The sequence below is a fragment of the Zonotrichia albicollis genome, chromosome 1 (assembly GCF_047830755.1).
Source record: "Zonotrichia albicollis isolate bZonAlb1 chromosome 1, bZonAlb1.hap1, whole genome shotgun sequence".
Lineage (NCBI taxonomy): Eukaryota > Metazoa > Chordata > Aves > Passeriformes > Passerellidae > Zonotrichia > Zonotrichia albicollis.
This window is the reverse complement of record NC_133819.1, coordinates 43,014,446-43,028,739: the sequence shown is the minus strand read 5'-3', so window position 1 is coordinate 43,028,739 and position 14,294 is coordinate 43,014,446. Positions and strand designations below refer to the sequence as shown.

The window sequence follows — 14,294 nt, the reverse complement described above, 5'->3', positions numbered from 1 at the left end:
GAAATAGAAAGGTGACATTGAAAACGTTAGCCAGTCAGCATTCTATGTTTTTGCCCCCTCCTATTTGCTCAAATGAGATGATGATAAACCTTTTACAAGCTAGACAAAAGCCGATTAAGGCATTTATCCTCAATGTGTGTTGCAAGGTTAAAAAAAAAAAAAAACAAAAAAACAGCAGGAGAAGCTTCTTACTTCAATTAGAGCCTTAACAAGGAGACTCTCACTAGCTAGGTGTTTGTCATACACACACTCCAGCAGGCAGAGCACTCGGTGTAGCACGTGGACAGCTGCAGTTTACATTTCAACATCTTGTTCTATGGCTGCAAGAGCTCCATGCTCATCAGCTTTCTTTCTGGAAATCCTCAGCACTTTTCTTTCAAATGAGATTTCACTAGTGTTGTCTTAAGGAGCATGCCAGACCTCTACCCCATATATGGTTTTGCTGCAATAGTTCATTGTTAAAAGCAGACTTTGTTTTGCCGCTGGGCAGCTTTTTGATACTGCACCAGAAAGAGGGACCACACTTAAGGACAGGACATCCTTACAGCAGCATTTTGAAGATCCATTCTCAAATGTGGGGAAAAATCTGAAAAGCTAAAATACAATATTCAACTCATACTGCACATGTCAGAGGAAAAAAGCATGCCTGTTTTCGTCACTCATGAGTGATGGTGATGAGCTGGTGTTAATGCCAGATGACAAGTAAATAACTATTTCTGCCCATCAAATGAAACATGTATTTTCAAACAATTCTATTTTTAAAATGAGCTTTCCATATCAACCTTGTCTGAATCATCCTAGTACCAAGCACTTCCAAATTTCATTTACAAAGGTTGTCTCGTGACCGTTCTGCCAGTCTGGTGTGCAGAACCTCTGGCAAGCACGGGAGGTGCATGGAAATGGAATTGCTGGCTGAGAGGCAGCCTTCATCTATTTCCAGGAGGGTGACAGGATCCATACCATCTCCTCTGCTACAAAGACCCAGCAGCTGCAAAAGCTCATCTCCAAGCCAAACCAGCATCAGCATCATACCTCCACACCAACAAGTGTGTGCTCAGAAATCCACCTTCAAGCATTCAATCAGTTAAAGACACTTTAAATGTCTCTTTGGTACCTGAGCAGCTCAAGTAAGCCAGACAGGCAACCAAATCTTAAAAACAAGATTTTTTAAAAACAAGCGCAAGGAAGGAAAAAAGTAGTAGTATCTCAATTTTTAAGGGATAAGAAAAGTCTTTGGTTTGGGGTTTTTTTTGGGCAGCTACTAATTTGCCATCTAAGACCAATTAAAAAATCAGCGCCTGAAAGCTGCTCTAACCTCCTGCTTGCAGTAGTTACAAACTGAGACTACCAATACTTTTTACTACAAATATTTTAAATTCTCTCAGAAGAAGAGAGAAGAAAGCAGGCATGGGAGGGTGAGTGCTCCTTCCAAAGCAAGAATTCCCCACCTAACCCTTCTTCTCTCAGACTGGAAACCCATCTTTACGTCAAGAAAACAAACCAAGTAAAGCCCTTTGACTCACTTGGTTGACAAAATTTTTCCAGAGCCACAGCAGAGGAAGAAGCCTTCCCTTGCTCATCCTTGGATGAAAGCAGAAGGCAAAACAACAAGGAATTCACACACAGGAGCCATTTCCTATGGAAGCAAGTAGATCACAAAGAAATGTGGAAAGATTTGACCTGATAGCGCTGGACAAATCCATCACACATGTACATCCTCCTCCCAAAGCCAGCAGGAACAGCAGCCAGTGAGCTGCTCTGCCCTTATCTCTGCATTCTTTTGTGGACACTGGAAAACGGTGCACAGGGATACTGATAAGGTGGCGGATGTTTCCACTGATGGATGCTTCCTCAAGCCAAGCAGGCACGCTCAGAATGAGATTCCAGACACTGAGAGGTCAGTTTTCTAAAACCTGAAAGATGGAGGATTTTTCTTTAAAACCTACTTACATGTTTTATATGTGACAGGGTCAACAGCTCAAGTTTTTTTCCTAAAGCCAAGTATTTTAGTGAAGAAGTAAGAAGCAATTCAAAATAACTGGTGAATATCTGCCTGCCAGTGGGAAGCAGAGAATTAATTCCTTGTTTTGCTTTGCTTGTGTGTGCAGCTTTTGCTTTACTTAACTGCCTTTATCTCAACCCATGGGTTTTTCACTTCTACTCTTCTGCTTCTCCCACAATGGCAGAGAGGGAGCAAGGGCCTGTGTCATGCTTAGCAGCTAGCTGGGGTTAAACCATGACAAAAAGTCCTTCCCCTTCTCAGAGGGGCTCAAATGCTGACAAGGCTCACCAGTGAAAAAGCACCACAACTAATAAACCCCTTCCCTTATATCCAGCAACAACCCAGGGTGACCTTTATGATAAACCCAGGACTGAAAGTAACACAAAGTGCTGCAGATCAGGACTAGGGGATCACACAAGAAGGATGCCAGCCAGGCCCTCTGATAAGGGCATGGCTGAAAGCAGCACTGATCAGCTCCAGTCTTCCTGGGCAGTATCTGAACAAACACTGGCAAGCTCGTAGCTCCAGCAACACAAAAAATTCTCTCTAACAAAAACCACATTTGGGATAGCTGGGATTCCAGTGGTAACTTTCATGGTATGTGCTGCATTTCCCCTCCCCACAAGGCTGCCAGAGGGTCCCCGGGTTAATTTGTTACAGCTGAGTTGTACTTTCAGCGCCAGTCCAAGCCCTCTGTGGGCTGGCTGGACAGACAAACCCTGCACATTTTGTTAAGGACATTCACAGCTCCTGATGCGAGTTCAGATGGAGATGCACTTCCAATAAACAGGAAAAACCTCTTGCATTTGGCCAAAGCACACTTGTATCTCGCCTGCAAGGCGTTTCCCCCAGCCCTTCACAGACACTTGAAACATAAACAGGGACATTAGCAAAGCCAAGTGTTCAATCCCTCAGAGAACCCTTATCACCCTTCTGCTGTGTCAGTAATGCTCAGTGCTGCACTTAGGACGAGCAGCATTATGGATTTTAAATCAAGTCTAATCAAAGATTCATTAACAGGCAATACATTAATGCAACACATAACCACCAGCCACTCGGTGCCCTTCAGCAGCTCTGCAGCTCCTGAACATGCAGCGAGTGTCAGCAGGTCAGGATGTTTCTTCAGGGTTTAATAGGATAGGTCAAAAGGGCAAAAAATGAGTAATTCTTCCAAGTAAAAGAATATATGCATCCAACTTCAATGTATCTGCTCAAGCCATGCCATGCATGTATATCCTGTGCTCTCACAGGCAGTATGGGTGCAGAATTTATTTTAAAAGATTAAAAAACCCAGGCTGTTCAACTTAAAAATAGGTCATATGGCACTTTCAGAGCAGAACTTAAAGAAGTGTCAGGCTGGTGAACTCAAAACAGAATTCCCCATTTTATCACCTCTGTAAGCAGCAGACACCAGTATTTTCTACATTGCTCAAACAAGGACATTCCTGTGGCTACTCCAGGCCAGTGCAGCCTCAAAATCCTCGAAACCTCCATGGAATTCAGCCCATAACATTTTCCACTGGGCAACACAGCATTATTACTTCCACTCTGCAGATGCAGACCTGAGGCACAGCAAGGACTGAAGCATGGGTTTAGAAGGATTTAACAGCTTTTTTTTCCAGTTAATGGGAACTGGAGACAGCCAGAATTCTCACTTAGAGCAAGTCACACAAAGCTACATACAGGAAGTCCAGAAAAGTCTTGCAGAATTCAGATGCCACAAGGTTACCCTTCCTGCTTATCAGAGAGAACATCAAGTCACAAAAACATGGGTGTCTTTTTCTGAACTTCCTTCAAAGAAATATACCTTCTACTCAAACATTCCCATTGCTTTTCCAGATTATTCTGGGAAAAAAATCAGCAGTGGGAATCTATGGACCACAAAGTAACATTACAGGAAGCTGGCCGTCAGCAACTCGTGCTCTAAATAATGCAATGATACATCTATGTTCCCATTAAAGATATTGGAAAGATAAAGAAAATTATACTAGCAAAACAGGATAAATATAACTCCATTGTCTGGTTAAAAAACACCTACACACATCTCTCTTCCAATGAAATATAGCAGGAACACCACAAACTAGGAAGGGGCAGCAAGAGGGACCCAAAGCAGCTAATAAGAGCCAAAAGTGTAAATCTTCAAAGGGAAGCTCAGCATGGCTCTCCCAGAAGCCCACATTTTCAACAGCATTCATGGGTTTTGGAAGCCTTTGAAGCAGAATGATCCCAGTTCCAAACTCCTCCTTCCAAACTTTCCTATAAGGCTGCTTGGCAAATTTTTCTTTTCTTGTGCAGAGCATGAATGCAGAGATTTTCTGCTAACCACAAGTGTTGGGTGTCGTGGGATTTTTTTTTTCCTTTCCCCTAGAAAGGTTTTAAGTCCATTTAAAATGCATTTATCAACCTGTATATAAATTAAGCATTGCTTACATCATCCAAACTGCATATTTAAGCAGATAAAATGTAATGAAAATCTTTACAGATTAAAAATTATGCAGTTGCATGATACCACAAACTGGCACCCATCCAATAATAAGATTTTTGGATGAAAAGCAAAGAGGAAACATTCGAGAAAGCATCCTCTTGGTGGTATTTCACCTTAATTCCATCAAAAACTGCTTACAGTAAGTAGTACAGACAGATCTGCAGCAAACACTTAATGGCAAATGCAGAGAATGATTATATGATTTTCTACCTATCTAACACCTGGTATTTACCAGGCTGAGCAAGCAACAATGTAAGACCAAGGTAATGTGGAAATTCTGCTCCTTTATTTACAGTTATATTTCCAGGAGCCTTTCAGCCTCTACAGCTCAGCATGTGCCACACACACAGCAGCTACAAATCTGCAGGCTCCCCAAACACTTGATCACATGAATAATTTTAATCAAGCAGCAAAATCCCATCTTAAAGTCACTGGGATTTATTTCATGAGGATGCCTTTGCATTATTATTACTATTCCATCTGCTTCATAATATGTCCTCAGTGCAAGGTTATGACAAAATTAATGAAATCCAGGCAACTATCCATAGCACCATCTTTCAATTTCAGTACCTCAGCATGAAATAAGGAGACTGAAAAGATACATATGATAATTTTTTTCAATATATCTATATAAAGATTCCTGAAGTCCATTTAACTGCTACTGGTGCAGACTAGAATACTGATTTTTAAAGTTCACTCATAAAATTTAAATCATGCTAGTGCCACTGAACAGTTCTCACAGCAAAAATACTGTTTCATTATGCATAGCAAATAGTTCCCATTTAACTAAGTTTATTAACCAATGAATTCATGACCTACATGCCAAAATGACAGAATATGCAAACAAGTGAGGATAAGAAAAAAGCTACAAGACAAGGCTTGTCCAAAGATCATAACCCCATTTTCTGTTCAGTGCTTTCAGTGGATATTCCAGCATTTTAAAATTCTACCAAGAACCACCCCATGCTTGAGGTATCCATTTCATGAAAAGACACACAAGAGGGAAAAAAAATTAAAAAGAAACAAACAAATAAACCATACTTTGATATTTTGAAGGTACAGACAGAAATCTACATATGTACTTTTATAGTATGTTCCTCACTGCAATCTCAGAATGTTTTAATACAGTATTCAAGACTTTGTAATGATATCAAAATTATTTAGGATGTAAAGTAATATTTTATGTCAGTTTTTCTTTAGCAGCATATTTATCTTATACTTCCATTGTGTTTATCTTTTTTGTTTTGCAAACAAAAGAAAATTCAGACACACACACAGGATAGTTTGTTTTGCATCACTATTAGATCAATAATGCTGAGCCTTCCAGAATAACTACCAAGTAGATTAAGCTCAAATTTGGGGATTTAGAAACAATTTCTTCAGAACTTGCTATTAGATTTTTAAGTATCCACTAAAACCTCTCTGTATAAGCAGGAAGTCTTTTATTCCAACTTTCCTTCATCGCCTTCCTTGCTCAGGAAGTGATGACAAAAAAGGCAAAGATAACAATCTAAAAAAACCCCGAACAGCCACCAAAGAGAAGATCCTGGCAGACAGCTGTATGGCAAAAACCTCTTAGCCAAATAACTTTCCCTGTCTATAATCAACAAACACAAAACAGTGACTTGTAAAAATAAAACTTGTCTAAGCTTAGTGTCAAAACCTAAAAATAAGTTCTGGCAGTGGTTGTGTGTGAGGTTCTCCACACAGGGTTTTTCCACTGTCAGAATACCTCTACCTTTCCCTGTTAGGTCAATTCATACCTTTAAAAACATCATCACCAGACTCTTGCTGCAAAATTACCATTCAGGATGCACAAATTAAGGAGGCAACCCACTCAAAAACATTGTCCTTTCATTCACAAAATCCAACATGCACAAAAGGAAAATGCAAGGGTAAATTCTGTACCTCCAGCTCCGTCTCTCTGCGATTGATATCATCTGTAGATTGATTCAGTTTTTCTAGCTCCCCCTAGAAGGAAAGAAAGTCGGATGCATAGTAAGAAATCAGGGAAAAAAAACATGTCTGAGAAGGCTCATTCAGCATCCCCACTGAAAGCTCACAAGGGCTGTGGCCAATGAATTTAGTGAAAAGAGGAAACCTTGAGATGCCCAGCTTAACTTTGCCACTGGTCTTCTACTTTGCTACTTAAAAGAAAAAATAATCAGAGAAGATCTATAGCTTCATGTTAAGGCAACACATTTCCTATTCTGGTTACTTCTTCACTGTTACAAATAAACACTAGGTACAGTAAGCTCAATATAGTCAGTATCAGAGAGGTACTTGAGAGACAGACACACCCACCCCAGAAGAGCAGCAAAGTCTGTACTATCACAGGAGACACGCAGTGAAAGGACAGAACTGATAAGAAACACATCTTGCCACACAAGAAGTATTTTATTTTGGATTTTAGCAAATCATTTCTTAACCCAACCAGTCCATGGGAGAAATACAATTATGTTTACATAATTTGCCTTCCTGCCAACACTTTGATCCCCTAACAGCAGAAACAAAGGTGTTAAATCCCTTGAATAAATACGTAGTAGAAGTGGTGTTGGCATTAATGAAGTTACTGTAAAAATAAAGCTCATTCTTACTGACTTTCTTGCCTCAAAAAGCAACCCTTAGGAAGAGATCTGATAGCTTTCTTTATCTGGGCAACATGATTATAAGATTTTTAACAGGAATGTTCTCCAATTTAAACGTTATTTAATTGTCAACCAGTGTAACAGAACACGCCTGGAAATGTTTTGCTGTACAAACCAAACGTTGTAAATTGATTGTCACTTGAGCAGCTTCCCACTGGACTACAAGAATGACTCTGGTTACAACCAGAAAGGAATTCATTACAACAGTTTAGCTCTCTTATCCCCAGCAGTCAGATTTCATTTCCTACTCCTAGGACTTGGAAAACACCTACTTGGTTATCCATGTTGTCTGAAACAAACACTCATCCAAAAATTACCTAATTGTCTCTTACTGTAAGGCTCAAAACCTCATGGGTCTCACGGAAGCAGACACAGCAGCCTGTTTTTCCAACCAAACAGAAAACTGAACAGAAACAATTGTTTTGCCAACAATTCACAAATGGTATACGTGGAAACATGTAGCAAGCTGAAGAACCTAAGGTCAAAATTAGATCAATAGACACCAACCAAGCTCAGCCTCTTAAAATCAGGGCAGTACCAGGCTAGCTTTTGGCTGAGGGCCCCGCTCTGTGTAACCATGTTTTGGGAATTTTGCAATGGCTCTGCACAGCCCTGGAAAACAAAATGCTCACGATGGAGAAAAGAATGACAATTACAGCGAGCAGGGACCTACGCCAAGGATCCTCTCAGCAATGTACACACGTGTTATATTCATTCATGACAAGCAGTACCAGCAATGCTGGAGGCAAAAGCCATAAATCTGCAGAGACCTAAAAATACATTTCATTTCAGGGACCACAGTGTGCTGCAAGTTTGCACCGTGCTATTGGTCGAGACACGATTTTGGGGAGAAAAGCTTTGTTTAGAAACCATGCAAGAATAAAAACCATTGCAGAAGGCATTCACTGAGAGGAAGCACCATATTCCACTAAAGCTCCTTTTTACAAGAAACAAGAAAACAATGATAAAAATAACGAGACAAAATTTAAAACCCCATTTTCCCGCATTTATGAATTTCTAAGCCCCGCTCCACGAGCAAGGTCACGCTGTCATGGTCAAAACTAAAAAGGGGAAGGGGGATTTCGGCGGCAGCAGCAGGAGAAGCAGGGACGCCCAGGAGAGCCGGGCGGGAGCGATGCCCGGGGTAACAAAGGGCTGGGGAGCCCGGGGGCGCTCCCGGCGGGCGCCGAGACACCCGGGGGAAAAAAAAAAAAAAAAAAAGAAAAAAAAAAAAAGAAAAAAACATATAGACACACATGTGTATGTATGTATAGATTCACGCGTGAGTGTACGTATGTGTATATATATGTGTGTATGCACATACGCAGCAAAAGCAATGAAATAAAAGGCAACCATTATTACATACACTACATTACATTGCTTCATACAGCCATAACGCACATATGAAAACGAACTTAAGGAAGCGCAGCCGCGCCTCGGCAGGCAGGCAGGGCCTCACCTGGATGCGGGGATCCACCTCCTCGTCCTCGGGCCGCGCTGGTTCCTCGGCGGGGCGGCCCCGCCGGCCCCCCGGCTCCATGGCGGCTCCCGCTCCCTCAGCCTCAGCCGCCGCCGGCGCCTCCCGCTCCCGCTGCCGCCGCTGCCGGCCCGGCCCGGCCCCGCCTCCGGGGGAACCCCTCCCTTCCCACAGCGCCCCCGTCTCTTTGTGCCTTCGCAGCGCAGCCAGGAAAGCAGCGCCGAATTGCGGGGTTTCCTTTTTCCCCCCCTTTCTTTTTCTTTTTTTTTTTCTTTATTTTTCTTTTAACGCTCCCTCACGCCTCGTTTTTCTGGCCTCCTAATTCCTGGGTCCCCCCCGCAAGGGCGCTGCGTGAAAGCGGGATGAGTAGTTCCAGGTGCAGGGAAACGCTGAGGACACCTTGCTGGCTTTTTTAATTTATTTTTTTCCTCCCCCTTCTTTTCGTCTCCCCTCTTTTTCAAGCTCTGCTGGAGGCTGACATGCCCATGGAGAGAAAAAAAAATAGAAGAGAAAAATACTAAAGGCACTTTCAACAAGCTTGAAAATTCAAATGAAAACCAGATTTCTATTGTGTGGCAGCTAAGCGGGCAACTATTGTACCTACTGCATGCAGTAGAAAAAGACATACTGAAGACACATCCTTTTGTTGTCAGTAAAAAGGAACTTTGTGCGAGAAATATGTACGTGCGTGGCCCATGTCTAGCAGAGCACTTCAGATTAGTGTCTCCCTAATCACAGGGGTGGATAACAAGTAATTTCGAACAAATGAGGAATATGTTTCCACCTTTAAACTACCACTATTAACTTAACCCATTTTTTTTGTTTGAAAAATCCTCAAAAGGTAGTAAAAAATGGAAAGTTTAGATGTGGTGAAGAAAGGAGCATCCTTTGTGAGACTGAAGGTGAAAAAGAATGTCACATCTCTTTATAAGATAAAAATAAGAGGGAGGTAAAATAAGATTATAAAAATTAACATTGCTAAGGTAACTAAAGTAAAAAAGGAGGCAAAAGAAAACCAGTCAAACTCTTCCAAATGCTATAAAGCAACCAGGGGGAAAAAAAACAAAATATGGGAAGAGAGTGACATAAACATTTGAAAATAGTATAAACATGCAAAGTGACACCAACAACCTAAAATAATCAAGGAACAGAGGAGGTGTTGCAAAAACGCAGATGGGTTGTTTGCAACATCTTCACTGTTCATAGCAGAAAAAAAATCATGTTAAGGAGGGGAAAAAAATAAAAACAAACAAAAAACCAAATTAGCCGAAGCCAAGTGTTTGCTCTTACTGCTGTCTGTTAAGGGATTCCAATGAGTACACACAGCCACAAGTTCCCAGGACCCTGGTGTTTCTTTTCCCTGGTGTGCTGTGGCTCATGCCAAGACTGTAGTGGTCAAATGTCCAACACTCCCACCATCCTAAAACAGCACAGAAAACACAAAGCTGCACATTGAAGACTTAATGTGGACAGTCCTGCTGTTACCACTTCGATTTCTAAAAAACAAGACCATGTAAAAGATTCATTGCAGCCATGCTCTGTTCCTCCAAAACCTGCACAGGCTGACCCATGGCAATGTCATAGAAAGCACTGCCCACTGTTTGGGATACAGAAGTTCTCCTGCACACAGGTGCTCTCCCAAAGAGATTTGTTATGTTTTCACAAAGGACCCTCTTCTTCCATTGCTACTGTGACAATCTCCATGATTGTTGCAGCTCGAAAACATCCAGCCAAACTCTTCAATCTGCCACACTCAGAGCAAGCTGTCTCTCTCTTTAGATTCAGAAAGTTGGGAGAGCTGCCGGCAGAGCTTAGTGCTGTGCAAGTGATGGTGTGGATACACAAGCCCCTTTTCCCACGAATCTGAAATCTCTCATAGAGCTCTGAGGCCATTGAGATAATTTTATATCAAGCCAATACGTTGGGTAGGTCTGGATATAATAAAATCAGTGAAGAATGCACGTCTGTCATTACTGCAGACATCACTAAGGCATTAACAGAAAAGTGGCCTGAAGGAAAAGATTTGACAGAACAGGGAAAGGGAGACTATTCAGTACAATAAAGATCAATAAAAGACTCAAGGCTATTATTTACATGTTCATTTTCTTCTCTTTGCCATGGAGTGGATTTTGCTGAAACTGCTGTCCCATGCAAAGGGCAGGAGGACCCAAGAAATACCTGAGGAACAAACCTGTGTCTCACACATGGGCACGGTCTCCACAGGTTTGTTGGTGACACCAAGCTGTGTGGTGAGGTTGACAGCTTGGAGGGAAGGGACATCATCTAGAGGGACCTTGACAGGTGTGAGAGGTGGGTATGGGCCAACCTCTTGGAGTTCAACAAGGCCAAGTGCAAGCTGCTGCACCTAGGCTGGGGCATCCCAAGCAAAAATACAGGCTGGGTGGAGAATGTACTGAGAGCAGCCGTGGAGAGAAGGACATGAGGTGTTGGTTGACAAGAAACTCAACATGATTCAGAAATGTGTGCTTGCAGCCCAGAAAGCCAACCACATCCTGGGCTGCATCAAGAGAAGCACTAGCAGCAGGTAAGGGAGGTGACTCTCCCACTCTGATCCATTCTGGAGCGGCGTATCAGATGAAGTTCTTTACTGTGGAGCTGGTGAGGCACTGGCACAGGTTGCCCAGAGAAGTTATGGATCCCCATCCCTGGCAGTGTTCAAGGCCAGGCTGGATGGGGCTTTGTGCACCCTACTATAATGGAAGCCATTGATGCCCATGGTTAGAGGATATTTCAGGTCCCTTCCAGCCCAAACCATTCTATGGTTCTATGCTCTCCTTAGGTCAATCCTGTGCAAGTGAGCTGCAGTAGATGGCCTTTGGGTGTTATTTTTGCCCAATCATGAGTGATCTCATCCCAGCAAATCCCTCCTACACAATCTGTTGAAGGCCAGAGTGCTCCCCAGCCCCACCCCACTCCCAAAAAGCCAGTCATGCTGACCTTTTCCTTCCCCCACAGGCCCTACATGCGCCAGGGCGTCTGAGCAAAGCTTGCACGAGGCCTGACCCAGACAGTCTGTACTCTCTCCTGTATCAATATTTCAAAACCCCAGTCCCAAGTATTCAATATTTGAACAAAGCACTCTGAAGTCAAGGCAGGAAGAAACCACTTGCTCTTTCACTAATGGGATTCCAGAGTGGCCACAGCAGAGAATTAGTCCAGACTTGTCAGGCCGGGCTGCAACTTAACATGAGCTGTGCTGAAGAGGGTACAGCTCAACTAAAAAGCACAAGGAGAGGTTCTGATGAAGGAAAAGCCAAAATCCAAGCAATCCAAGCTGCTTCAGCAACCAATTCAAGTGGATCAGGCAACACCTCTGCCTTACATTACAGCAGGCATTTAGGGTGCAAGCTTTATCATTAATATCAAGCCCTGGAGCACGGAAATCCCTAGGCAAGGGTGATGTTCTGGCTGAGAGTACAGCTACAGCTCTACTTTTGGGGTAAGCTGCTACATAAACACATTATCTAGTCCCACAGAAATCCTCAGTGTACAGGCAAGGGAAAGATTTGGCAAGGGAGAGATTGAAATGTCTGTACTTTGAGGAAGGAATTCAGAGAAGAATTCTCTTCCTCATTCTGGAAGATGGTTTGTAGATTCACTATTACATTGCTGAATAGCCATGGGGAACTAGAAGTTGCATTTTAAATAAAATCAGCTGGGAAGAAGTATGCATCAGTGAAGAATTGCCTGAGGAAACATCCTAATGACTATAGTTAATTTAGGGATAAAATTCAAAGGGAATGGATAGTGTAATTTTACACATATTTGATAATGGTAGATTCTGAATGGATTTTAAGGAAGATTTTTTCCAAATCTCATCTTACATTTGAATTTCTGCTCATACTTGCCCTCAAAGCTTGCTTCTGCCCCAGCACTAGAGGCAAGAGCCTAAAACACAAATCAAAAGTTGCATTTCCTTCCTCATAAACATGAATCTTCTCTTTCTGAACATTGATAGCAAATTAAGCAAAGTTCAGGACTAATTCATGCACATTTGATTACTGAAGAGATATTTCAGCTCACGGAAATGTTCAAGGAGAAAACAGCCTAAGAGACAGAACCCTACTTACAGAATACTGTCCCTCTCCTCACAGGGACTGGAGAAACAGTTCTGCTCTGAGAAATTCTTCTGCTTCCCTTGATGATGGTGCTAGAGGCTAACTTTCAATTGGCTTCAAATGTTGAAGGGCTGTTGTAATTCAGTTTTAAATAATTTACCCACAAACGAACACAGAAGTATAAACAGTCCAATTCATAGAGTAACACAGTCCCCAAAATACATTTATGAGCATAAATTCTACCATGTAGCTTCTTAGCTGAATTAACTCTGAAAACCAGTTTACTACACTGACTTTTGCAATGTTTCACCAGAAATTAGTTTAACTCAGGGAATGTCTCATTTAAACACCGAGCCACCACCTCTGTCTTCCAACCTGCAGCAAAGACATTGCTCTGCCAGTGTTCAAATCCCATATACTTTCCTGGTTTTCCAGAAGTCTACTGCACATGTTGGAAATATTTTTAAACATTAAGTGGTATCTCACCCACAGTTATTTGAAGATCTGGGCCTCTATCACTAAATCTTTTATAGGAAGCTAAGCACAAAATTTTTATGGAAGGTATGCACTTGCATTTATTGAAGATTTTAAATTTCTTGGATGCGTATGCAGGGTATTAAATATTAAGTGGTCAGAATCAAAACTTCCCCTGGCTTATTTCTCAATAAATTTCATGCTTCCATACTCACAGTGGTTGTGACATGTTTGTGCTCTGCATTTTAGAAAGCACTAAAAAATCAATTATCTCTCCTACACCAGTCTGTAAGATGGTATTGCCTTATGAACTTGCACACAAAGAAATATTAATGGAGCTTGAGCATCTGTGGTACAAAAAACTTGTAGATTTCCCCACCTACAAGGAATGTATTTAAAGAAAAGGCTACATTCCAAAATACCCTTTGATTTCACTTCTCTTTAACAAGCACAATTTAAAATTAAAAATAACCTCCAGGCTTCACAGGGCTACAAAGAAAGGAGGCTCATTTTAAAGAGGTACAATCTATTTTCAAGCCACACTAATCTTAGTATCTTCCATAAAAATTAAATACAAAGATTATTAGCAAAATTATCTGCCGGGAAATTTTCTATTGTATATACATTTATCTCCCACCATATCATGAGTTACTTTTCTCATTATTTTGAAGGCTGAAATTGATGATGCTTCATACAGAGAGTGTGAGTGCAATGTAGTTTTTTATATACACACATAGACACACTCACATGCACTATGCTATATATGTGTGTGTGTGTGTGTGTAAAAATGCGTGACTAACAGCTTGATGGATTTCCCTGCTTGTTCTTATTTCATTGGGAAAGAACCACCATCATCACAGGAAATTTTCTCCTCCTCCAAGCTGTCTTTTGGCAAGGCTAGTGGTGGTGGAATTTCCCACTGGAAAAAACCACCCGTGCAGTGACACTACACTTGCAGCAGTCCTGCTGCTCCTCTGGCCGCAATGAAGAGTGTGCTGCTCTTGCAGATTTAGAAATTAACAGAGTAACATGAGCCTCTTCCTCAGATCTGCTGCTGAATGATAAGGAAGATCCCTTTTACAGTGCTTCATACCTGAACAGGGAATAACCCTGTACTGCACCCTTTTAA

The 14,294-nt window shown here is 41.8% G+C and overlaps 1 protein-coding gene across 1 annotated transcript in view; it reads right to left on the bottom strand.

Annotated features, from left to right (window-relative positions):
* SH3BP5 (SH3 domain binding protein 5) overlaps positions 1-8,778 on the bottom strand; it is a 50,707-nt gene extending 41,929 nt beyond the window's left edge. Inside the window, exons 1-2 of the mRNA XM_074539495.1 lie at positions 8,595-8,778; positions 6,396-6,458 (exon numbers count right to left, since the gene is read on the bottom strand). Coding sequence (XP_074395596.1) covers positions 6,396-6,458; positions 8,595-8,675 — 144 coding nt within the window. The 5' untranslated portion in view covers positions 8,676-8,778. The remainder of the gene's footprint in view (positions 1-6,395; positions 6,459-8,594) is intronic.
* Between the last annotated feature and the right edge of the window lie 5,516 nt (positions 8,779-14,294).